Here is a 27,467-nt window from a genome sequence, read left to right on the forward strand (position 1 = left end):
TTTTTTTTTCTTGGGATTTTTTTCTTGTTTGTTCCTTGTTGCTTTTCTCACAATTTGCTGCTTTGCACTTGAACTGATGTTCATCTACAATGGCAGTCTAATCTCTTTACTGATAATATCTAATAAAGGTATATTTTTAGGTTAAGGTGTTATATAAATTTGTAGTGGGTGACATTATTGCCTCTTCACTCTGTTTCTATTATCACAATATTGTTTTGCAGCTCTCCAGGACTAGTTTTTTTTTAACTATTCTGAATAATTTTATATCAACAATCTTCTCTATCTCTCAGTTTATTTTGTTTCCATATAATTTATATGTGGAATGGTGAAATCCCAGAAAAGTATTCTGTGGCTTCACTGACAATCTCTCAGTTCTCCAAAGTGTTCAGATACTCCTATAACAGGTGGATTTTTTAATCATTTTTTAGTTAAAAATGGGGCTGTCCTTCAGTGTCTCCGAATATTTAATTTTTTTGACAGCCTTTGATGAGTAACCTGTAAAGAACTACTTGAAATGAAAGTTCACAGTAGAACCTTGACTGTTCCTATTCGTATTCTCTCAGACTCTTCAGGAAAGTTATATACAGACTGAAGCAAGACTTCCCTGTTTAAAAGCTGTGTCCTTGATATATGACTGTGTAGTAAGACTACTGTATGTGGTAAGTACAATCCTGCTGATTCTACTTTTCTATGTATTTTCTATCAACACACTTGATACAGAAATCAGACGTACTGTCTGACTCAGTAAGCTCCTCAGATGTTCATAGGAGTCCCTTTTTTGAAAAAAAGTACCTTTTCTACTTACCCTCCTCCTAGTCCTGAGACTCAGTGAAGAAAAACAGTACATCCTGCTTCCTTCCATACAGAAGTCTGGCCTTCGTGATTTGTTAGTATTTGTAATGTCAATATTTCTTCTAAAATTTCTTCTATTGAAACTTCAATTATAAGAACTTCAGTCTTGATAGGAGAACCTCCCTAGGTCCCCTTGTAGTGAACACTACTGAAAATAGTTCATTTATGTTTTATAGTGCAGCCTTATATTCCTGAGATGTTGTCTTTAACTGGCATCTTCTCGCTGTTCATTCTCACTGAAAGATTTTGAGTTTCAATTAATTTAAAAAGCGGTGTTTTTACTTTTGTGGGAGATTTTCTTCTGGAAAATAATTCTATTGAGTTGTCATATACTATTTAACATTTGACTTTTTTAGTCCTGAACAAAAGTGCAACTTAAAATAGGATTAAATTATTCTTGCATTTAAAATAATACAGTAAGTCTGTACCCATCTGAGGGACAATATTATCTTTCAGATCTTATGCTTTTAACTTATAGTAACTCCCTTCAGTAAATGCAATTGGTACACGTACTGAATGCTCTTTGCAAGTCATACCATTATTTCCTATTCTTAATGAAATGCTGACCTACTAATGCTTTATACCATGTCTTGTTCTTCTGGGTTATTGCTGCAATAGCACATGATGCACCTGCAGCAACTGGCAGGAAATATATAAAAATTACAGAGCAATTGCTTGGTGTCACAATGAAAATTAGGAAACAAAAGTCTATTATTGCAAAGGGATATTTTTCATCATTATTATTTATGATCTTTGAGACTATGGAGGCCATTGCAATTGCACAGCCATTAAGGGAATTATCAAGGCTTCACCTCCTCACATTACACTATAATTGCTTTGCTATGTCAGTGATACCTCCAGGGTCTTTGTCTTTCCAGCGTCTGTTTTGGTCACTATGAGTCAGTAATGGTAAAACAATGCCCATTTGCATTTTCATAAAGATTTTTGTTCATTTGTATCAGATGCTAAAAGGAACTTGAACTTTTAAGAAATATTGAAGCTTTGAGTTATGCACACTAGAATCAATCTCTCTCAGGCTTATATACATAACTCTCTTTCAGAGGTTTGTTTAAGGTCATAAAAAATCCTCTCAGTCATTTTTTATTTTCAGTTATCAAACATGAAATACAACAATAAATAAAATTGATCAGCACAGAATAAAAACATAATATACGATTTTCAAGTGGCTAACAAATCACAGAGCTCACATGGGCTGAGCACTATAGAGCAATGCAATGCCATTCTCAATGCTGCCATGCTCTGCCTTCCCATGAAAATGGTTCCTTTCCGACAATCTTTTACCTTTCAGTAGCTGACCTCCACAATTCAGTATTTCTTGGGCTAATTGCTTACTTTACACACTCCCTACTTTACAAGCTGTGTCTTTCATCAGAGTTCAGATCTGGGTGTGAAAGTGCTGAATTTGTGATTGGTATAAAACACACAGCTTCAAAATAATAGATCTAGTTTACCAGATCTTGAAATTTTGTCTGGGATTAGAAAAGGATTTAAAAGCCAAACTTTCCTGTTTGTTTAGGAAAATCTTATCCCTGGTGTTTACTCTGAAATGCATAATTCCATCTAACATTTCCCAGTGCCTGGGTCTCTACCCTTTCAGCCAGGTTCTTCCTTGGCTATGGAAGATTTAAAAATTAATAATCCTCCTGTTCTGTCTCTGATTACCAAAGAAAATACAGATTCAAATGACTGAACATATCCCAGGAAAAAGCACAATTTGAACTTGTTAGAATCAGTGGCTTGTTAGTCATATAGGTAGAAAGGGAACTCAATTTTTTTAGAAGAGGTGATTTCCCTATTCTCTCCTTCAGTTATATTTTAGAAGAATGCAGTTATCACAAAGTAACTGTTCTCCAACTCTAGTAAAAAAAAAAATCAGAAAATCAGGTTTATTTTTAATAAGTGGTTTCATTTAATAAGTTGTTTCTCCAACTTTGCTGTAAATCTGTGACTTGAGTTCAAATCTCTGCTATTCAGCGTCCTATGAACCTAAGCTATAATGTCTGCATTTCATTTTTCTATGAAAAAAATAGAGATGACATAATAATGTGACAAATACTGATTGTGAGATGTTCAGATATCACAGGAATAGATGCAATTTTCAAGCAGTTATAGATATTACCACAGCTAAAATTCTTTATATTATCCCCTGTGGACCATTTAATGGAAATGGAGAATGGAATAAAGTAGTAAGATCAGTTTCTGGTTTTCCATCCTTTTAGCTAAGAACAAAGGAAAGATCTACAAACAGAATATCAGACACTACCACTTTGAAAAGGACTACTCTACCTCTTCATCTAGCCTACCACTCCATGACTTTTACAACCTTAGATGAAGAGCATAGAAAAAATGTGAGCCTATGACTGTATCCATACAATAAGAATTTTTTCCTTCATGGGGGAAAAAATCAGATTGCTGAGAAATCATGACACATCGCCTTACTCTGGCTGTGTAAAGGCTAACACTTCTTTTTCAATAATCTTCCAGGTTTTAACTACCCTCTTGAATCTCCCAGAACATGATGGCCCCTTAAATCATTTTATCTAAAATGATTTGTGTTTGCTTTAAACTATTTGAGTAATAGCTCTTTAGCTTCCTTTGGAACCTAATTTTCAATGGAACAGGTTACAGGAAATACGTGGCTGCTAGGTATTTAAGACAGTAGCTAGAAAAAGTTATAAGATTCCTAGCTAAACATCATCAGAGTTCTAGGGATAAAATGAAAGTCAAATATTTCCTGTACTCAAGAGAAGGATTAGGCATGGATTGATACTTATCATTATTTTATAAGCAAATCATACAACCCCCCACTCAATGATTAGAAGTGTTTGAGTGCTTTGGGTGAAGTCCCTGATCTTAATCAGATAGTATAGAATAGTTAATCTAGGTTTTTTTCAGGCTGGACAGTGCTCTAATAACAAAATTATTTGGGATTCTTATTGGTTTGAATGTTCCTCGCAATTTGTGGGAAACCTCTTCAAGACTGATGAACTTGTCCTGCTTCATAAGAATTCCCTAATAATTTTACAAATGAGAAGCTGAGCTTCCTACCACATTGTACTGATGATCTGTTGTGTGAATATGTATCCAAATTCAAGAAAATTTTGACTAAGAAAATACTGCAGAAATGATCATGTATAATTTCTTCTTTCATCAATAATCTGTGATGAAAACCAGGGTTGTCTATGGTTGTCCTAGTTAGAGCAGCCCAGACCAGTTCATCACTGTGTGGGTGTAACCCAAACTGTGTATGCTACATCCTCTATGTCATTTCCCAGGAACTGTTAACAATAGACCATTTGCAGCAGCTGCCCAGAGCACACCTGACTCATCAGGCTATAAGCTGGGTGTTAAGTCTGTGAGATAGGAGGGTGTTCCTGTCCTCACACCAATGACACAGGCATGAAAACTCCCCTCCAGAGAGTCATTAGCACCTCCACACCCAGCCTGAGGGGTCATGTCTGCTAATGGGCCATCAAGGATTCCAAAAATATCTCATGACTCACAATCACTCGTTGTGGAATTCCCTGCCCTGGGGGAGGTACTGGGTGTTCCCACTTGAACGTGAGTGTATACAATCTTGGGGTCTTGGAGACTTCTGGGCCCCACTCGTTGGATCCAGAGGAGGATCAGAACCTCGACCAGACTGTGATCACCACCCTCAACCAGACTATGACCAGCACTCTCACCAACAGGTTTTTCCTCTCCTTTTACTTTGGACTCAGGGGACCATGTGGGGCTCAGCACGAGGGCCAGCGAACACCAATTTTTTCATGCCCCAGGGTGCTGGGTTATACATCTGGGTTTTGTGGGTTAAAACCAATTGTTTGTCCATACAATTGTATTTATTGTATTATTTTTATTAAATTGTAACTCTGACATAATCTCTTTTGAGTTGCATTCATTTCTCCTGCCAGTTTACCTTTAAACCAGCACAATAGTGTGGATCTTTTTGTGACAAATGAATATTTTCCCTGAAGACCAGCACCATTAAATGTCTCCAGATATTTATTTGGAAAGAGAGCCCTGAATACATACATTTACAATGACAGTAAATTGACAGCAAAACTGAATTAATTCAAGTATAATGATGATACCCACCATTATATCGACTGCAGCAGAGATTTTCAAAGCACAGGGAAGAATTTATTGACTCATCTGCTATTAATCTTATTCTAAATGGAAGATCCAGTGCCTGGTGTAAATGTCTAGAAATTAACTGTGGGAGTGGTTGTTTTAAGATAACTGTCCGCAGCATTCCTTCCACTTCTTCCAAGTTTTGAGCTATAAATTTACCATTTGAGAAGCCCTAAAGAAGCTCATGTGAAATTGCGTTCTGCTATGCACTGAATACTACAGAGCTCTGATGTTTTCATACATTAGAGAGCAAATCCTTTTACACATCACTGGATGGACAGAGGTCTTTATTGGAATATATCCTAATATCAAATAAAATTTAGTAATTAAGTTTCTGGAACAAAAATCATAATGAATACAGTGTAAGAAGAGCAATAAAGGTAAAGTGTAGGGCAATAAAGGTAAAAAAAGGTCAGATTCAAATAAAAAAATGAACTAAAGTTTAAACAAAACTTTCCTGTTCCCACTTTAAAATCCATCTTTTAATTGTACTCTATTTCACCAGTGCAGCAGTTACACTCTAAACTTTGTCTAGATAGTCCTTTCTAGAAATAGTATTACTATCTTAACAATATTTTATTATTTATAACTAGTAAAATGTCATGTATGTAAGTCATATATACAGAATAGTTTCCTACCTCTCTTAAACATTGAATAAAACTGAAAACACTTCATTTTCAATTGAAAGTGGGTGTGTTATGGCTCAAATAATGAGAACTGCGGCCAAACCCTAAAGGCACAAGAGCAATGAGGTAGTCTTAGAATAAGCAACAAGAGACACAATGATATTTTCTCTAGTTTTTCAAATGAGAGGCCAAAATTTCTGGTGTAAAGATTTGGCTGCAGAGGTCTCTGTTTATCTGTATTGAAAATGTTTGGAAGCAGCAACTATGACCAAGGTTGCTGTCTTTGTCTATATAGAAAAGTCTTTACTGAATCATAACCTAGACTTCAATCCATCAAATTTCCCATATAGATGCAAAGTGGCATCTAAACTCTTCTTCTAAATTCAGCATATCTGGTTATTGGACAAAACCGAACTTACCCTTTGAACATTCAGAGATGAGTGGAGGCGTCTGAATGGGTGGTATACAACTTCCCAGTATGAAGATTTGTGCATATATAGTTGTATGGAAACATGAAAACCTGAACATTTTCACCAACTGTGTATATAGATAATTTTTCTGAGTAGCCATGCATATCAAGAAAAATCAGTACTCACTACACTAGGCAATATAACAACTTGCTTGAGAGGCCTAAGAATATAAGTCAACAAAACCCCAAATAACTATCACTGGGTTTTTTTTGTTCCATTTTGTTTTCACAGGGGAGGAGATTGTGTTGAATTTGGAAAAAGAAATCTGTGGCTTCACTTCCTTTCAGACATCACTGGCCAATGTTTACTGTTCCTCTTTTCCAATTGCCTGATGTTCACCCAGGATAAGCTCACAAAAGATAGTAAAAAACCTGTGAAATACTATTTAACTAAACGATTAGGAGGAGAATCTAATTTTCATGGGGTTTCTAATTATCTTCCTGATGGCATGTTCACAGTTCTTCAAGAACCTAATTTCTCCTGTAATAGATGACATAATTGTTAGTACTTCAAATATGACCTTAAGTTTCATTTTTTTTCCTTGAACCCTGCATAATTCTTTTACAAGATGAAAACAAAATATCCCCTTTCCAGCTATGTGCCAAAAGTTTCAGAACTGTTGTGGTATCCAGAGAGAGTATTTGCTTTGTTTCGGATCAATTAGAAGACTACTACATGAAGTAGTGTTTCTCTAATATTCATTGTATGTAATTAAACGGAAAAAGGTTCCTAAATAAGAAATGTTTTTCAGTTGAGACTCCTCATATAACCATTCCAACACAAGTACTTATTATTTCCTCAATACGAAAGATCAAAATAACAATAATATTTCTCCTCCTTTAGCAACAACTATTGAAATATCCATTGTTTTAGACCCGATAGTAACAAATCATTGTTATAAATTTACTGTAGTTCTAACTTAGAGCAAAACTCCTGCTGTTCACAATCAAATTATTTTGCTATGCTGACAAGAATTCCAAACTGACAGTGCCGTGTTCCACGACTGCAAAGCAGCAGTCACTTGTGAATTTGTATCTAAGATCCTGAGACATTAAGATGAATAACATTCAGTATGACCATTCTTAATAATTGGAAACCATTCACAGGTATAAATGTTAATTTCATTATCAATTTGCACAAATTTTAATTCAGTCACCATTAATTAAAATATTACCAACACACTTTGGTCTGAAATCTTAAGAGTTACAGTTTGATGCAACATCTTTCCTAATCCTGAGCTGAATTTAGAGGAATATTTTTTCTCAAGTTCATTTACTTCATGGTTTGTATACTCTGTTTATGGACCAATTAACTCTTTGCTTTGTGCAAGTTCCATAAATCATCAGGAGAAGAAGCGAAAGAAAAAAACAAGAGTGCAGATGTGCAAGATGATACATCTAGAATCTTGAAATACTTTAGTTATTATATTTAGTTATTAAAAGCAACAACTTCATTTCCAGCTGAGAGTGTTTCTGTAAACTAGTGGAAAAACTTAGCAATTAAAACTCCTTTAAAGCAGACTAAATTCAAGAAAACTTTCACAGTGGAATAGTTCTTTCTCTACACTGAATCCTGGAACCTTTTCCAAACGTTCCCCAGTTTTCTTCCTGTAATACTCTCCTGGGTTCAGCCCTTTTATATTGTCGAAAGATTATCCCAGGTGGTTTTCTCTATACCTATTTTTAGGTTAAATGCTTTAAAAAATAGTGTGTTTTAACTCTTGTGTGCTGTTTGATAGTGCTCTTAAGTATGCTACAATCCCTATAAAACACTCTGTAAAAGGTTTATTGTATAGAAGCCCTCTATAAAATTCTCTGCCTATTATGTATTTTCCTACCTATGGATAAGGACCACTGGTGCTGACTGTAATAGCTTTTCTAAATAGAAATAAATGTTACTATTTTTTGGAAAAAAACCAACCCTCCCCCACCCTATTTTGTATATATATATATACGTATTTTTCTTTTCTTTTTCTTTTTTGTTAATTAAAGTATGACTACACTGAAGTTTCTTAACCCTGATTTTCATCCTATTATTTTTTTCAACATTGCATTGGGATCTTGGCACAAGAGCAGAACAAAAGAGACAAAAAGTACTAAATAATTGTAACCCATGACGGATGTACTGTTACTAGAGGAAAGCAGAGATTAAGTGAAGTCTTTTCAGTTTTCATAGTGATCCATTATTAAAATATCTCACTACAATTTTAGGGGAGAAACAACATGTTTACTACAGTGTAATGGCTGTCCAGGGACATCGCCATTTTATCAGTCTTCCCCTAGAGCAAACCTTACATACATTGATGTCTTTGTCAGTGCTATCTGTCTCTGTATACTGCTAAAGGACAAACTCGATTTTGACTAGGCAGTTTGGCTCTGCTCGAAAAAAAATCAAAGTAGGATCATTTCAGCTTCGAGTTCTGTCCTGGAGTAGTAAGAAGAGTTCCACAGTTCCCAGACAGTTTTTTTGGACTTGCACAATTCAAATACAAGAGGTGACTGCACAATCTTGCAGTATAATCCACATGAAACACGAAGCCTACAAGGTTGGAAACTCCAGAAAACCTGGTACAATTAAGTCACAGCTGAAAAAATATTTTCAACCCCTATTACAATCCAGGTATACTTTGCTTTTTTTAGAATTCAACTCCGTATGAATAACCACATTAGAAGACAAAACTAGCAACACAAGTAGGAAAAAAAAAAAACAAAACAGAGAAAGGCTGAGATCAGAAACATTAGGGTTCATTTTTAAGCAATTTTTTAAAATTCTAACTATCAGTTAATTAATAACTGTGAACATTCTCCAGGGATGGGCATAGTCTATATCTGTGAAACTGCTGATTTTGTTCTACCTTTAGTTATTACCTTATCACCCTGTACTGGTCACTTTTGTTGCTTAATTTCTGCTATTTGGGAATTTACTATGACTTCTGCCAAACTTCCCTAGTGCTGGGAGAAAGATCATTAGATAACCCAGTGATGTTCAAACAACATATCCCAGAGTTTAACCCCAACAAAGGTATTCAGACCATATTTCCTCATGGAAAATTAGAAATGAACATTCTTAGTACCTTGATAACTATATGTTCTATCATAATGGGAGACTGTTAATCTCATTTAATTAATCAATAGAATTAGGGCAGACAAAATTCAGTTCACAGACTATGATGACATGGAAAAAAAGTTAAAAGTCAAGGTCTGCATTCAGTTACATGAGAATACAATTGGTCAGACATACTGGCCTCTATTGAGGATAAACTAATTTGCTCTACTGGAATAGAGTAGAAAACATCCTCTGATGTCTGAAATTGTACAGGTTCTCCAATTTTTTTTTCTAGAAATGTCACCATAGCAAAACCAATAAGCAGTATCTACACAGAAAAAAAATGAAGAATTACTTAATTCTCTCTTTTACAGTAATAAAGTTAACATATTTTCAAGACAAATAAAGAAGATAAAAAAGGGAAAAAACATGGATTCTTATGCTATCAAACACCAATTTTTTTCTACTCCCTAGGTTTCTCTTTCCTAAATTTGAAGAGACTTACTGTTGTTTTTACTAGTCAAGATAATTTACTGCTCCCAATCATCATCCAAGCCTGCAAAGATCCATTTTAACAATGCTGTTTATTATTTGTAAACAGTTATTAAATAAGTCCTCAAAGTTTGTAATGCATTAAAAGGAAGTTAATGAAATGATGCATAATTTTTTTTCCAGCTAAATTTTTTCTCCCCAGATAGAGTTTTAGAGTGTTTTTATAACCCAGCTTGAAGTGAAATTGAATTATATGAAATGACTGATTGTCAGGGACATCTGAACAAATGAGGTAGTCATTTTATTCAGAATCCATTGAAAGATTTCTTGATGTTTTTATTTAATTTGCTTCATATCAAGGAGCTAAGTTCCCCTTTGAGACATATCACAAAAGAAATAAAAGATTAATAAAATCCCGGGAAGTTCTTACAATCCTTCAGAGTTTGACATAATGTCTTAATGTTATTCTATTTCTTCTCCTAGAAAAATGGATACCAATGTTGTCATTGGAGTGTTTTTCGTCACAAGTTGTCTAGTCCTCTAGTACCTGGGTACAGGTACTGTATATGCATCAAAATCCAAGAATAATGATAAGTATATAAATTAGAATATTTTTAGTTAATGATACATATGTCTAGAGAATACAGACTATATAAATGGTTTTATTTATATAGTGACACTTGTAAAAGCTGTTTAAAACCACAGACTCTTCCTGTAGTTCCTAGTAAATGTGCCGACTGCATACGATAACGTGAGTTATGATACCAGCCATTGGAACTCAGAAAACTGTATGATTTTTAAACCTAAGTGAATACTTGAAAAGTTAAAAATTATTCAAGTAATTATATAATAAAAAAGCTTAAAAAGCCAAATTCAAAATCATATAGTGTGACTCAGCAAACATAGAGTCAAGTGTATTTTCAGGTGTTTGGATGTTTGTTTTAATGCCATTCTTAATTTCTCACTTCCTTCACAGAATCACAGAATCACAGAATATGCTGAGCTGGAAGGAATCCATAAGGATCATAAAGTCCAACTTTTAGACCTCCACAGGACCATCCCCATCTCAGGCACAGCATGTGCCCGAGAGTATTGTCCAAACACTTCTTGAACTCTGTCAGGCTTGGTGTTGTGACCACTTTCCTGGTGAGACTGTTCCAGTGCCCAGCCACCCTCTCTTGAAAAACCTTTTCCTAATATTCAACCTAAATCTCTCCTGACACAACTTCAGGCCATTCCCTTGGGTCCTGTTGCAGAGAGGACACCAGTGCCTACCCCTCCTCTTCCCCTCACAAGGAAGTTTTAGACTGCAATGAGGTCTCCCCTCAGTTAACTCTTCTCCAGACTGAACAGACCAAATGACCTCACCCGCTTCTCATATGGCTTCCCCTCAAGGCCCTTCACCATCTTCTTTCTTCACAAATTACTTTAATTTTCTTTAACTGATGAACACTTCTTTTCGGCAGTTATCCCATATTTTGGATGTATATTTTAAAAATGTTGTCATCACCCTTTAATATTTGTCAATGAACAGGGCAATATAACCCAAGGCTATTTCTATCAAAATGAAAAAGTACAGTACGATTAATGGACATTTTTTATTTTAATCCCAGATAGATTATAAAAGATCCATATTATTGCATTCTATTGAGAGGGTAGAGCAAGGCAGATGTCTTAAATCATAAATATGATGTAACAATCAGAATTTTCCTTAATATTTTTTCAAGGTAGGTTTATGGAGACTCCAAGGTTAGGAAGAAAATTGGGATTTCTTCACTGAGAAACTTTCACAGCCATACAGGAAAGTAAACAATTTACTAAGAAATATTAAAGAACTTCATGACAACAAAGGAGCTTTTCAGAAATCCCAACAGATTAAAATTAAGGCATGGAAGCCTAGTGGAAATTCATTCCTGTGAAAAGATGAATCAGCAAACTCGGAAATTGTGTAGGAGCTGTTCATCTGTGTGCAAATGCTTCCCCAATACTCCAGAACAGTTCAGAAGGTTGGATTATCACCATGGTGTGACATCCATGAAACAAAAATTTGCTGAAGGTTGGTATATACTATCCACTTGAAATTTAAGAAAATCTGCAGTTTTCCTTCATAGATTTTGGTTCTTAGCTCAGTAGTGTAAACTGTTGCCTTTATCTTTATTTACTCTCTCCATTTCTTACACTATATTGCATACCTATGGATTGTTAGTGCAAGATGGATAATTAATCTGTTTAATTTCTGCACAAAACGGAACCCAATAAAAGCATGAAGAAATTTCATAAAGAATAAATAGAGCAAGATATGAATAATAAATATGAAAATAAAATTCTGTATTTTTTTTCCTCAGAGTTCAAACTGCTTAAAAAGGTAGTCAATGTTTGGGTTTTTTAACTTTGAGAGGTTGATATCAAAAAGATCAAGTTCACTATTTAAGTCAGTAAAATTAAACACCTGAAACTCAATAATTAGCATAGGTACTAAACTAGCAAAAGCAAATAGGAAGTGATACAATTAAACATGCAGTTTTTTGCTGCAGAGACTACATGCTATGCAGACGGAAATTTAAATTTGCTACAATGAATAAACATTAACTTAATTTCATGCTAATTAGGTGAACATACTTTTGATTTACACTTACATTTGTGTTTAAATCCAGCTTTTGGAATGTGTCTCCAGCATAGGACTAGTTTTAGTACTACAAAAAGATATAAGTAAGACAAAAGACTCTCTCGCAAAATTTTCTTTCTTTCTCTGTTTGATTTATGTAGGTATTGATTCACATATGCTAACATGTATCTGTGAAGAACCAGAAATCATAATGAAATGTGGAACATTTTGGAAAAAAAGAAAATATAGGCACCTGTGGAATTATTATTCTCAAAAATATCTTTTTTTTTTTTTACAGAAAACGAAAGAAAAAAATCAATTATAACACAATAAATTGCAATATTTTTTGTTGCAAAAGAGTAAATGACAGAGTTGCCTCCATAGGTAAATATATACCAACAGAATTAGAGTTACATATCATTTATATTACAATGTCATGTGCTCCATAAGTATTATTGGAAGATTTTTTCTTTTGATCTTTGTGAAAAAAACTAAGGTAATTTTTTTATAATAAGATTTAGGTACTTATTTACAGAAAAAAATACTGCGGTTATATGCCTTGATGAAATTCAAAACTACCTGGGTAACTAACTGTCACAGTAGTCAAAGCTGTTATACTTATCTTGGTGGTACTTAATCAACAGATTGAATTGGAGCCTGGAAGTTTAACAGTTCTTCAGTCCAGCAACAGGTAAAGTTTTAAGCAACACAACCTCCGTTCAGTTGTGCAATATGTGTGCCTTGTGTTATCTGAGATCATAGAATCACAAAATCTTCCATGTGGGAAGAGACCTTCAAGATCATCTAGTCCAACTCAGTGTAGCACCACAATAATCACCCTTAAACCATATCCCCAAGTGCCACATCCAGAATCTTCTTCAACTCTTCTAGAGATGGGGACTCCACCACCTCCCTGGGCAACATATTCCAATGTCTAACGACTCTGTCAGATAAAACTTTTTTTCTAATGTCTATTCTGAACCTCCCCTAGAGTAATTTAAGGCCATTTCCTCTTGTCCTTTGAGATATGGCAGGAGAGACTGACCCCCACCTCTCTACAGCCTCCTTTCAGGTAGTTGTAGAGAGCAATGAGGTCCCTCTTGATCTTCCTTTTCTCCAGGCTAAACAATTCCAGATCTCTCAGCTGCTACTCATAGGACACGTTTCCTGGAATTTTCAGTAGCTTCATTTCTTTTCTCTGGACTCACTCCAGCACCTTAACATCCTTTTTGAAGTGAGGAACCCAGAACTGGATGCAGTACTTGAGGTGTGACCTCATCAGTGTTGAGTACGGGGCGACAATTACTTCCCTAGCCCTGCTGGCCACATTATCCTTGATACAGGATGAGATGCCATTTTCTTTCTTGGTCATCTGGGTACACTGCTGGCTCATTTTTAGCCACTGTTGACTAGCACTCTGAGATCCTCTTCCTCTTGGCAACTCTCAAGCCACTCTGCCTCCAGCCCGTAACGCTGCCTGGGGTTGTTGTGATCCAAGTGCAAAACCTGACGCTTGGCCTTGTTGAACATTGTGCAGATGTCCTCAGCCCATATATCCAGCCTATTCAGATCCCTCTGAAGGGCCTTCCTGACTTTCAGCAGATCAACATTCCCACCCACCTTGGTGTCATCTCTAAACTGACTAAGGGTGCACTTCATCCCCTCATCCAAAGCATTGACAAAGATATTAAAAAGGACCAGCCCCAGTCCTGAACCCTGGGGAACTGCACCAATGACTGGCAGTCAACTCAGTGCAGCACCAGTCACCATCACTCTCTGGGCTTGGCCACCTAAAGAGTTTTTCACCCAGTGTGCACCTGTTCAAGACATGAGCTTCCAGTTTCTCCAGGAGAATGCCATCGGAGATGGTGTCAAATACTTTACTGAAGTCTAGGGAGGCAACATCCGCAGCCTATCCTTATCCACTAATTGGGTCACCTTGTGATAGAAGGAGATCAGCTTGGTCAAGTAGGACCTACCTTTCCTAAAACCGTGTCAGCCTGGCCTGATACCCTGGTTGTCCTATGCATGCTGTGTGATGGCACCCAGGATGATCTACTCCATGACTTTCCCTAGTGCTTAGGTCAGTCTCACATGACTGTGGTTCCCTGGATCATCCTTCCAACCCTTCTTGTAAATGGGCCTTATATTTGCTAATTTCCAGTTAACTGGGACTTCTCTGGATAATCAGGACTTCTGGTAAATGATTGAAAGTATCTTGGTGAGCTCTTTCGTCAGCTCCCTTACTACTGTTGGGTGCATCCCATCCAGGCTCATAGACTTGTGGGTGTCAAACTGGCGTAGTAGGTCACTAACCATTCTATCCTGGGTTACCAGGGCCTCACTCAACTCCACATCACTATCTTCCAGCTCTAGGAGTTGGGTGTCCTGAGGACAACTGGCTTTGGTATTAAAGGCTGAGGGGAAGAAGACATTGAGTATTTCAGCCTTTTCATCATCCCCTGACGCTCTGCTCTCCCCTTGTGTACCTAGCAAAGGATGGAGACTCTCCTTAGCCCTCCTCTTGTTGCCAGTGTATTTATATAAACTTTTTTTATTGTCTTTAACCACAGTGGCCAATGCACAAATGATCTCCTGGCGTCCTGCAGCTGGTCTGTATGCTCCATGTGGTATTTGTCAGTGGCTTGTGGATGTCTCAGATGCCTGAGAGTGTCTCAGATGCCTGAGAGTATCTCAGTGTGGCAGTGCCCACTTGGGTGGAGGCAACTGAACTGAGCCCTAAGGAAACAGACATTGCTGAGAAAGGAGATGGTGCCTCTCTCTGACAATGACAGAACACCAGAATAGCAAGGTGAAGTAACTGTTCTAAACGAAATATATCAGGAGTTGTCAGCTTGCGCCTCAGTCATCACAGTTCTAAAAATCCTCGCAACTGTTAGATGTTTTAAAAGAAACTGCCCCCATGAAAAACTTTCCTTTGCTAATTGCTACAGTAAATGTACGTATATACTGCAAAACAATTAAATCATGGTTCTTAACTTAATTGGAGTATTTTTGGCTTAGTATTTTTGCTTTCGTGTAGTACCCAGAAATAAGGCCTTTCTTACCATCATTTCTCAATGTCAGAGGTGTAGGAGGACTCAAAACTCTGGCGTTTGTCACTGTATTTTTTACCAGGCATATGTAACTGCCAACATCGGATGTTTGCACCTTGGAGATGTAGAGATTGCCTGTCTCCTGAGAGATGAAGCGTCTGCTGTCTTCTGCCACAAAAGATGGGAATTCATTAAATACCCAGCTATAGATGATCTCTAAAAGAACACGGAAAGAAAATAAGAGAAAGCAATTACAGAAACAATACTATGTTAATAGATACAATAAGTAAATGTTCTCTAGTTTTGTTTCAACAATCTAGGGGGAAAAAGTAAAAGGTTTTCAAAACTTTTTGTTTTGTTTTGTTTTAGAATTAAAGAGAATATTTTTTTTACAACCCTTGGGATCTTGAAAATGGCATAAACTTTGCAGTCACTAGTTCCCTGGAAAGACAGATTTAGTTGAGATCGGACTCAGAAAACAGCAATAAAATATTATATAATTCTCTTTTATAGTCTTTCAGGTCAAACCAAAAATAATATACAAAGAATTCTTTTCTCAACTTGTTCAGATTTGCAGTAAAATGTATCAGGATGCTCCCTATACACACAAATGTGTGTATAAACAGTTTTTATTCTGAATATCTGTTTTTAAAATCACCAAATTCTAATAACTCTTTAGCCTACCTTGTAGGTAACATTAGTGCCCTACACTTCTGTCTTTTATATCTACTTCACTGAAGAATTTCTGAACCCTTCCTTTAAGCTGCTTAAATCCCTAAAATCAATGAATAATTCCTTAAACCAAAGTGACCAACTAATCAGTTGTTTTTAAAAATGGTAATTAAATCCAGTCCTTGATTCTTATTTTTTTTCCATGAATCATTATATTTACCTGAAAATGATATACTTTTCCCTATATACTCATAATAACAGGTTGAGAAAAAAATGGCTATTTCCTATCTCTCTGTATGAGATTGTATCATGATTTAATAAAAATTTAGGTTAATTTATATCTCAACATTAGAAGTATCAATAAAGTTAATGAGATTCTGATTTAGTAGGATATTTCTTGCAGGGAATTATTCATGTGGAGTTCCATCAATTCTGACTTTAAAGTCCTAACCTTATATATACTTCTTTACACACTGTTCTTTTAATCTTATCTTGCATTGTTTCATTCTGTCTTCACACCTTAAAAAAATATTGTTCACTACTTAAACTGGCATATTGGCTGAGAGACAATTTCTTCTGTAACCTCCCCCCTTGATAGTCTTCAAAGAACTGGCTTCAAAATGAGAAAAGTCAAAGTTAGTCCAGGTATATAAAGTCCCTGCTACTGTTCTAAGATGAAAACTGTTCCACTGATCTATCAAGTTCCAAGCTTTTAGACTGAAATTTCTTGGGTGACTACTCTCAGCTTCAGCAGCAACAGGAAGACAGTACTTACAAGTATGTCAATCTGGTTCTGTCATACTTTTATCCCCACTACAGTCAAAATGTTTTCTTGATATAAAGTTAGTTGGAAAATGAAAGGGTCAAACGGGTGAGAGGAAACGCCTCAAAATTTAAATTTTACTGTGTGCTTTTCTGCTGATGATAGGAGAGGAACTGATACAGTTGTTCTTGGTACAAGGAGCGTGAAACACATTAACATTCTAGTCTGGTGTACAGTTTGACTATTACACTATAGAAAGCATTAGAAATTCCAACTGATTTGCCCTTTCTATCCTTGTGTTGTACCATCCCCTTACACGATGGTGAGAAAGGAATAGAAAAGTACGATAACTGCTTTTTCAACCAATAAAAGCACACAATGCAAGAAGTATTTTAGAGATGCAGTGTCTTCTGAATTAATTTTTAAGAAGTTCAGTCTGGTTTTGAAATCAAATGAAAATTTTCTCATGAAAAACTGATGGTATCAGTAAAAAAATGCTGTGTTGAAAGACCGAAGATACTTACCTAACAGGAGAGGAAGACTCCAAAATGGGGAATTAAAGGTACACATTGAGATTTTGCTTAAATCTTTTTCAGATATAATAGTAATTCTGAGTGGTTACACAGGATCCTGAGGAATTAAAGGCTCTTGGAGAGCTCTCTGAGTGTTTGAATTTTCCTTCCTCTTACGTTATGTTTCAGGCAAAATACTAATTAACCCCAAATACGTCTCTCTGAAAATTTCATTACCATGTTTTGCCGTGAAATCTTATCTGGAAGATATGATTCATGGCAGCATAAAATTCTACAAAGTGATAATGAATATCCAAGTTCAAGGAAAATGCACAGTCTTTAGCTGAAGATACCTGTTACTAATTCAAATGGAAAGCAATCAGTCTCACTAATTGCTCTGATTTAAAAGTAGTTCAAACCAAATGCAAAATAGCCATCAGTGTAGGTTCATTGGCAGTTCATATAGAATATAATTTTCTCCATTTGTAGCCTAAAACCACACACAATTAATTATTCGTTTATTAATTAGAATTAATACTAAGGAAAAGATTTCAGGCAATAAATTTTTATGCCTCTAAGGAAATAAATACTTAGTCTTTGCCAGTGCTGAATCCAGGGGGATACCATCATTTTGGCACCTTCTTAATTATTTTTACTGTTAAAAATGGAGTGACGGATGAATGGGTACTTGGATAGGGTCCTGTGAAAAAGAAAGTAACAGAACTGCCAAATATAAACCTCAGAGAATTTGTGCTATAAAGCTGTGGTTAATGCTTTTTTTTTGTGCATACCTTTAACATCTATATTCCAGCCAGGAGCCCAGAAAAAAAGTGTTACTGGCTGACTTCTTCATCATTGTCAGCCCATTGACATTAAAAGAATTACTCCTATTTTTCCTTTCTCAAAAGCAAAATTCTGGGGATACACCTTAAAATACCTGAAGACTGTGCATCTGTATGTGCTTAGATCTGGAATCTATCTGGAGTTCTTGATTTCCTTTGCAGGTGAAAACCCCCTTACATATTTTATGATTTTTTTTCTCTCCTGTTAGATCTGGTTAATGGGTTCAGCAGTTTCTTAAATAAAATGTGAGAATTATATCCATACAGTATGCATAGGCTACAGTGGAAATATCTCAGGAAAATGATGCAATTTCTAACGTATGCTGTGCAGACCAATCAGAAACAACCACAGCTGGTTTGGGATCTGGGGACCTCAGAGTTTTTAGCTGACAGAAATAGACTGATGATCTTACAGAAGTGATTTTACAAAAAGGTGTTCACAAAATGACTGCAATTAAGGGAAAATGGGTGTACCTTGACATTGATCCACTGTGTAAATATCTCACACTTCCAAATTTGCAGTCATAGTAGAGGATGAAACATGCATTGGTGTTCATATTCTGTGACTCTGACTGTTCCCACTTTGTATGCCAGCAAAATTACAATTTAGGGTTCATTAAATTCAGAATTGCTGGCAAAGGCTGGCCAAGTACAAAAACTGTGGGTTTGCTTTGTTTTCTTTTGTTGGTTTGTTTTTCTTTTGGCAGTATTGTGCATAAGAGAATACCCAAATGGTGGCAAAGACATCTAAAAAGTAACTTGTGAAGAGACACTAATGGAGAATCAATATTTAAAACTTTGCTGTCTTTCTACAGACAAGTCTGTCATCTATATTACATGCACAGTAAAATATTCTGAAACAGCAGTGAATGTAGTTACATGCTACAAGCCCAACAGCAGTTCAGCACAGGAGTACATGTAAACTACAAGAAGAGTTGTATTTAATATTATCTGAAATCCTACTCTTACAAAGTGGTAAACTGCTGAGTGAACCTTTTTGAATTTCAGAACAAGAAGCCTAAGACTAGACAGATAACACCAGGTCTATTTGTACACAACTCACTGCAGTTTTTAGTGAACTTCAGGCCTGAATTTTCCTATAGAGGTTTGTATTAAAGATTTTAGAATCATTGTCATTTGGCTAAGCAGAAATACAATTGTCATTGTATTAACTTTTTCTTAGATGCATCTCAAGCCTGACAATTTAATAGTGATGACCTTCAAGAGATTTTGAAGCTAAAAGTCAATGCTACAAAAGTATAACTAAACCAAACTAAAACTGTGAAATCAGAAAGTTATTACTTTGGATATGGATCTTCCGAAGTCATCTACTTTTGAGGAAAGACTGAGTAAATGATTTTTCTATGCTGTACTCATTTTGCTTTCAATAGGGAAAAAAGTTTAAGTGACAGGAGTAAACTGAATACTGTAGTATACAGAAGTTTAGAGTATTTTTATAGAATATATGCTGAGTTTATTTTTTATTTTTATGCCCATCTATTTTATTTTTAATGTGACACCTATGCCAAAACCACAAAGATGATGTAGAACCCTTCCTGGAAATTGCAGTTGACTGCCAACACAAAAGAAACTTTTACACAGATACTATTCATCAACGCAAACAGAAACAGAGAGTAAAAACCCAGAGAAATTATGAATTATAGAACAGTTGCAAATTGACATTCCTTTTGGCTGAAGGATTTTTCTGCTTCTCAATTCTGTCATGTACAAAGTCTTGGTGTAAAAATGATAAAAGTAATTTTAGTAACTGCAAAAATGGTATTTCTTTTTATGAATAACCATCCTTGTTTACAGAAGAATGTCTCTAAGGAGATTAGTATCTTTTTCTGAAGATCATTTGGAAAACCTTCCTAATGTCCAATTTGTTTCTGTGTAATATTAAACACTTTTTAGTGGGTTATGTATATGAAAATCTGGGTCACTTGGTGATAAAGTAGTAAGAAGAGACCATCTATTTCCTGCCAGAATTAATGTGTGAAATCTTTCTTAAAAAATTGTTGCAGTTCTATTTTCTCTGTTAAACGACATTAATTCTTAAACTGTCACAATGTGATGTACTTCCCATAATGGATGAAACTGGAATACTGACATATCAGCATTTTTGCTAGTGCAGTAGCAAAATATCATTGCTTTTGGAGATATCATTCTGATGCAGATGTCAGTACTATGGTAATGCAAAAGTCTTTCTGTCATTGTGGGTCAGTAAGAAATAACCCCTTAAGTATTGTAAAGAGAGATTTGCTGGAAGCATTCAGATAGCACCAAATATTCACTTCTGTATTTATTAGTGCCTGAATGTTTCCCAGATTTGCTTCAGGGCTTTTCTCATAAGAAATTGCTTATCTCATCCTTTCAACACAAGGTTTCTGGATAGTCTTTTCATCAGTGGTGCAAGCGAAGATGTAACAAGAAGGTCGTCATATAAACTCTTTAAGGCCACCAAAAACCTAAATGTACAGTCCATAACATGGTTTAATATTGCATATTCAAGGGCAAAAGCAAACTCCCATCCCATAAATTGCATTTCTGTGGAGTTAAGATGTTTGTACAAGAAATAAGTCTGGGTTTAGTCTTCTTTTTGTGATGTAAAATATATTTCTCTTCCTCTGTTTAGAATTTCCTTTGATTACTCTAATTCCACAAGATGGCAGTACTTGATGAAAAAATGGTACTGACGCCTGATGACAGCCAAAATCTGAGATAATCTGGGAGTTTTAGCAACTCTGAAGTTGCTTCCTCTGGCGTGCGGTTTTTTTTTTAATTGATAAGAAAAACAGCAAAAAGTACATTCAAGATTACAGTCTGAATTTACTACACATAAACCATGAAATTTGCATGACACTGAGAAATATTCTGTTTAAATGAAATAAATTTTCAGGAAAAACATAGTCCTAGATCTCCCCTGCTGAAAATATAAAACCTTATTTTATATGAAGACCAGTTTTCACCTTTTTAATCACAGTAGTTGTTTGGATATTCTGTTTACTAACCACAGAATAAGGATGTAAAATGCAATCTCTAATGGTGGGGAACGCTTCACAATCAAAAGGAAAGAGGCTTCTTTTTAGCTAAGGTCGATGATAACAATGGGTTGTTCCTCCAGCCTCCGATCACAACCAGACAAATAATTTTGGTGCATTTCTTTGTGCTGTTGTGGTTTATTATCACTGCTCATTAATCCTCCAAGAAAATATTTAATGAAGTTAATTTATTTGCTGCATTGTAATGCACCCATATAGAACAAACAGATAATGCCAATTTATCAGCTAACAATGAAACTGCATATTTCCTACTCTGGGGGCTCAATATCTACTGCTCACTTACCTGAAACACAATTCTACTAATCACATATTTGTCTTTCTTCAGATTCAATTACAGTGATAAATCTCTAAATATTTTCTTCTTTAAAACCAATCATACAACCGATAACTTAAAAATATGTTAGAAGAGGAAAATGTACTGTCAGGATAGATCTTCTACTGGAGGTTACAAATATTATATTGTCATTGCTAGTGTACATATAGTCTCATTTGCACTTTAACATATATGAAATGTAGCCAGTCATTGAAACATATAAAGACTGATGAAATGTTCTTCTTATACAAGTGCTCTTTAAAGAGACCACATAGCATAAAACAAAAAATATGGCTTTGAAAAATGTTAAATTATCATGTATATTTGACTGTCATGGGTAAGACTTTTATTTAAAAAGAACCATGTTCCAGAAAGTATCACAAAGTTATCAAAAACGTGTTTTATTCAGGCCCTTCTTTTGGCCTCAGGTAAGATCAGATATTATCAGCCCAGTCTTAAAAAATGTACAGTGAATTATATTCCTAAATTTAGATCATCAGAATAACCTATTTCTTTCCTGGGATAATTAGACAGTTTCCTTTAATATCTACCAATAATTGCTTTTTATTTTCAATACTGTTTATTACTTACACAAAATACCATATGGGAAGTACTGAAAACACTTTATTGAAGAGCTATATTAAACTTTTACAGCTAAAATGGAAAACCAGTATCCCCATGCATATTGGGTTTCTGTTTGCGAGGTTGAGGCTAGTTCAGCCAAATCTCTTCAAGTTTTCCTTTAGAAGTCCTGATTTTGAATTTTCTGCTTAGTTTTATTATTTTCATCTCTACTGCTTTTCTACATCTTATAATGGAGGACCCAAAGTTGGACATTAACACTATTGATAATTGGAACAATAATCATACATATTCCATAGGTAGCAGTTCTCTTAGTATGTCCTAGAATTGTACTATTGAATTATCCATTCTACTAAATATTCTATTTTTTTTTCTTTCATAATAGTATTTTTCTATACTGTATAATCACTTGCTTCCCTTTATTCTATTTGTATATTTAATCTTCAATAAATAGAGTAATCTGCGCTTTGGTGAATTTTGTGTTTATCATTGAAAGCAATTTCTCCAATGCACTGATCTTTTTGGATTTTCATTCTGTGCACTGCATTGATTGTAACCTCTTGCAGGAGTCACTCTCAAATGCTAAATGTGCCTTTCTTTCCACTAAGACATAACGTTTCCAAAACCCAAAATTAAATATTATATGATTTATTCTTGACAAATCCCTAATGGGTGTTTATTAACACCTGTTATCATCTTATTACCTACAAAGTCAGTGATTAATGTTTCTTTACTTCGTAACTTTGCAAAACTCAAGTTCTGTCTATGAACCCTCCTTTATTAAAACAAAATAAACAAAACAAAAAAAACCCAAAAAATCAACAACAACAAAACAAGAACGACCGATTTTATTTTCTTGACATACTTTGAAATAACTTTTGAGATGCTAAGTGCTTAGTAACCTTTTCACGTAAAGACATGTTTAGACAAGTTATAAGTTCAGAATATAAGGCCATTTTATCAATACGTTGTTCTCTTATACAATTAAAGAAAATGTTTAAATAATAGAAATTTATGGCAAAAAAAGCTGATGGGAGAAACAAATACATTTGTGATTATGATTGAAAATAGTTTTCAAGGAAGACAAACATTGGGGAGAGAAAACTCTGACCACAAGGCAGGTAAACTACAAATAAGAAGTTTTAAAGTATTTTTAAAACAACTAGAAGATTTCTAACAACAGCTCTACTATTGATACTCATCTATCGTTAGGTAAGAATTGAAATCAATATGTATGTGGAAAATTCCTAAATGTTTCATAAAAATTGATGCTTTAAGATTTATAACATGCCAGGTATTACAGGTGTCACTATACAATGCTATTTGCTATGAAAAGCAGAAAAAAAATAGATGTTGAAGAACAATAAATTTAAACAGTGTAAATAAGTAATACGAGACATTTGCTATCAAAACTAGTGAAACATCTATGACCAGTAGGACTAGGGCAATGATTTCCCCCCTGTACTCAGCACTGTTAAGGCAAAACCTTGGTTCTTGCATTCAGTTTTGGGTCTCTCACTACACAAAGACATTGAGGTGCAAGAGTGTGTCCAGAGAAGGGTAACAGAACTGGGTAAGAGTCTGGAGCACAAGTCTGATGACGAACAATTGAGGGGGATGGAGAAAAGGAGGCTCAGGGGAGACCTTCTTGCTCTCTACAACTACCTGAAATGAGTTTGTAGCAAGGTGGGTTTCAATCTCTTCCCAAGCAAAAACTGAAAGGATGAGAGGTAGTGGCCTCAGGTTGTGCCAGGGGAGGTTTTAATTGGATATTAGGAAAAATTTCTTCAGCAGAAGGGTTGTGAAGCATTGAAACAGGCTGTCCAGGGAAGTGGTTGAATCACAAACCAGCTCTGGAGCTATTTAGAAGACATACAAGACATGGTACATAGGGATGTACCATAGGGATGTTGGACTTGATGATCTTAAGGGTCTTTTCCAATGTAAATGTTCCTATGATCAGCAATTTCCAAAGACAAGAATTAGAGTTAATTTTGGTCTAGCATTAGAAAGGGTAATCAGGAAGATGCACATCATTATAAATTCATCAGTTCTAATCTTATATAAAATAGTTCAGTGACTGATATGAGACTTGATTAACATCCAGTTCAAAAAGTGGGATATAATTAACAATATTGAAAGAAAATATATCTAGTCAAACTAATTCAGTGTATTTTTATTGTTCTTTTTATTGACAAAGAGAGCAAAGTTTCTGTAATGTACCCAGAATTCAAATTCATGTTTTATAAAAGATCATGTTGATGAAAATAACAGGGATAACCTCAAAATATTGTGCATTGAAAGGATTAAAAACTGACTGCAAAACATGATCAAAAGGACCAGATCTGGAATTCTTTATCCTCTACTGCTGATCATTTTAACCATTAAAAACAAACCTATGCAGTTGTAATCACTGATTGACAGGAAATATAGAACTTGGCAAGGGCAAATATGTGGAACGAGTCACTGGTAAACTCTGATTTGGACAGTTTAATATTATTAGAACCATTTGAATGATGGAAATGTATTGAATCTCCAGCAACACAAGTTGATTGTTTCTTAATAATTTGAACGAACAGGAGTTCTATGATAATGATTAAATACCTATTGTACTAATATGAAAAGTGTGGTATGCACTGGAAAATAATAACTATATTGCTTAATGCTCAGGAAAACACATTATTATATAGAATATCTGTGGACATTATTTTCTCTGACATAATTTTCAACAGAATTTAAAGTAATTTTTTTTTCCTTTTTTCTCTTTCACACTTTACATTTCTCTTGTTCTCTAATCGTGCTATGACAATTGATTTTCTCTACACTTTACTGGTACTTCCGTGAAAATTTCTTCAGCCCACTCTACTTCTTCTGTAAGTCTACTGCAGTGGTGAGTGCAATGAAAAGTTAGACTCCAGAACTGTGTTACCTGCAGTGAACCCCAGAATCCTGCACCCAGGGGGTCTACTGAATTACATGGAAATTTAATTTTATGACAACTGCAGTGATACCAATAGATGATGCATTTCGAAGGCATAACTAGGACATTCATTGAAAAAAACCAACAAAGTAATAGTAGGATGATGATCATCCAAATTTGTAGAATATCGCTCTGTCATGTGTAAGAATGACACTAACCCCATTTTATCTGAAAGAGGCAAAATAGCTGCATGCCTAATGTTCCTCTACTCATCATTTATCAGCAGAAGCTCTGACAAGCAAATTCTGTAATTTGGCTGCAAATATTCACTAGTACTACAGTTACAGCAGTTTCTCAAGGATTTTATGTGTACATTTCAGTTTGGTTTTTTGTGCTCCCAAGAAAGAAAGTAATTTAAATTTGTCCCTTTATACCTCAGTCACCTTGATTCCTGATGCTAGGAAGGATTAATAGTAGCAGAAATATTTCTTTAACAAGATTAAATTTCAGGCTTCTGGGTATCGAAATGAAAATAAAAGGCAATTGCAGTTCTAGTTTATACTTCAAAACACTCTTTTCTAGCAGACTTCACCCCTCTTTACATGCAGTTGTTGTCATAGGAATTGTACTGTCAAAAACTGGGTACTCGGAGTCCGTGTAGTTGCCTTTATAGGGTTGCACACAACTGAACTTAAGATTCAGCCCACTGCCTCTCTGGTTTATATTCTCTTCATGATACGTGTTTTAATATAAATTTAATGACTTTTACTGGGTCTATCTGCAGGTCAATGTTTGGTGAATTCCACTATGGCAATGACAAAATATGACTGATGAATCTTCCTTGGGCCTGCTCCTTTACTCCTACAGTATTTGTTATCCTAAGATCCTAAATCAAGGGCAGCACCCTTATCACCACTTTTATATGGGAAAACTGAAGAAGGTGGAAGGAAGTGACTTCCCAACAGTCATGAATCAAGCTACAGTCAAAAGGATATGTGTACTGATACATAATTCTTTTAATTTCTAATATTCACTCATCTCCTCACTAGGTCTTTGTACATCTATAAGAAATTCCAAAACACACACACAAAAAGTGATAGTCAATGAACACTTTGGAGCTGTGTGGATGAACAGGGGAGATGGGTAGGTGCTCCCTCACTCTCCCTCTGAATTCGATGTTCAAATATGGTAAAAAACTTAGTAGTATAAATCACATAATTCCCCAGATGCTAAAGGTCTAATGCTCAGCTCCTTTTAAGTACATTTTCTAGGCTTAAATATACCGAGGAATGGATCCTCCTTTGCATTTTTCTGAACACAATGGAACATGTGAACATATACTTCAGAGAATAGCATAAAACCAATTTCATAGTCCCCAAAAGAAAATTTGTACATAATAAGAATGACAGTGACAGATGATTTTTTCCCCACCTTAATTAAAAAATAACTTAAAGTGCAGATGAAGAGGAAGAAACATGTCACATTAGCAAACTGCCCCAGAATGCTGATATTGCTGTTCAACCACATTGTACGAATAAAACACTACAAATAACCTCAGCAACAACAAATCATTTAAAATTTAACAGTGTAGGCAATATAGCTCTTACTTGTTTCTACATACATACTCAACCACTGTTGAGTCCCTGTGCACACTGTTCTGCACTACTGGAAACTCAGTGAACTGCTTCCGTCCATCTTCTATTTGTCACATAATTGTTATTTACAGAAAATATATAGCCTTCTGTTGTCTTATTTTTAACCTAGGTCAGTGTCCTATGATTATATTTCCCCTCCTTGAACTCTTAGCAATAGCAATACAAATGACACGTTATATATACATATGATGGGTCACATCATATATACATACTACATAAAAAAGAATGCATTTGTCCAACTCTCACTGATTTTTTTTTTTTATTCTGAAAGAAATATCATTAATAAAGTAATGCATACAACAGTCAATCCTGCTCCCTCTTGTGCTGACTATGTGCATAGTTTTCAGAATTCTGTTTTTCAAAGTCCTTTTTCATTTAGGCATGAATCATGATATTTTAAAGTCACAAGACCTGAATTGTAAATCAGTGAAATTTTAGTCTTTCTTGAAATTTTCTTCATAGATCACCCTCTTATTATCCTCCGTAAAATAGGTAGTGCTTCTTCTTGCATTTGGTACAGCTGAAAATAGACTCTTCAGGATTGAAACTAGTTTGCTGAACTCCTAAAGAGCCTTGTGGTTCTTCAGGAACTGAGACAAATCATTTATCAGTATTATCTAAATCCTTCTTTCCAATATCCCTTTTTAATTCTGAACTTTTATCCCTGCAGTCTCCTATAAGATATTTTCTCAATTATAGAAAGAAGAAAACACCCTGCAAATTAATGCTTTGATAAACCAATAAATTAAGTGAAATTTTCTGGTTGCAGATTCCCCACTCTAGGGTAGTAACACCGATACTACAGGAATTATATTAACTGGTTAATGAAGTCATCAGCAATGATT

The 27,467-nt window shown here is 35.2% G+C and overlaps 1 protein-coding gene across 6 annotated transcripts in view; it reads right to left on the reverse strand.

Moving 5' to 3' along the window:
• CNTN5 (contactin 5) overlaps positions 1-27,467 on the reverse strand; it is a 613,743-nt gene that overhangs the window by 142,551 nt on the left and 443,725 nt on the right. For all 6 annotated transcript variants that reach the window (XM_027640131.1, XM_027640209.1, XM_027640294.1 and 3 more), the window contains one exon: positions 15,314-15,517. In XM_027640131.1, coding sequence (XP_027495932.1) covers positions 15,314-15,517 — 204 coding nt within the window. The remainder of the gene's footprint in view (positions 1-15,313; positions 15,518-27,467) is intronic.

Source organism: Corapipo altera, unplaced genomic scaffold (genome assembly GCF_003945725.1).
Source record: "Corapipo altera isolate COAL_440 unplaced genomic scaffold, ASM394572v1 0, whole genome shotgun sequence".
Lineage (NCBI taxonomy): Eukaryota > Metazoa > Chordata > Aves > Passeriformes > Pipridae > Corapipo > Corapipo altera.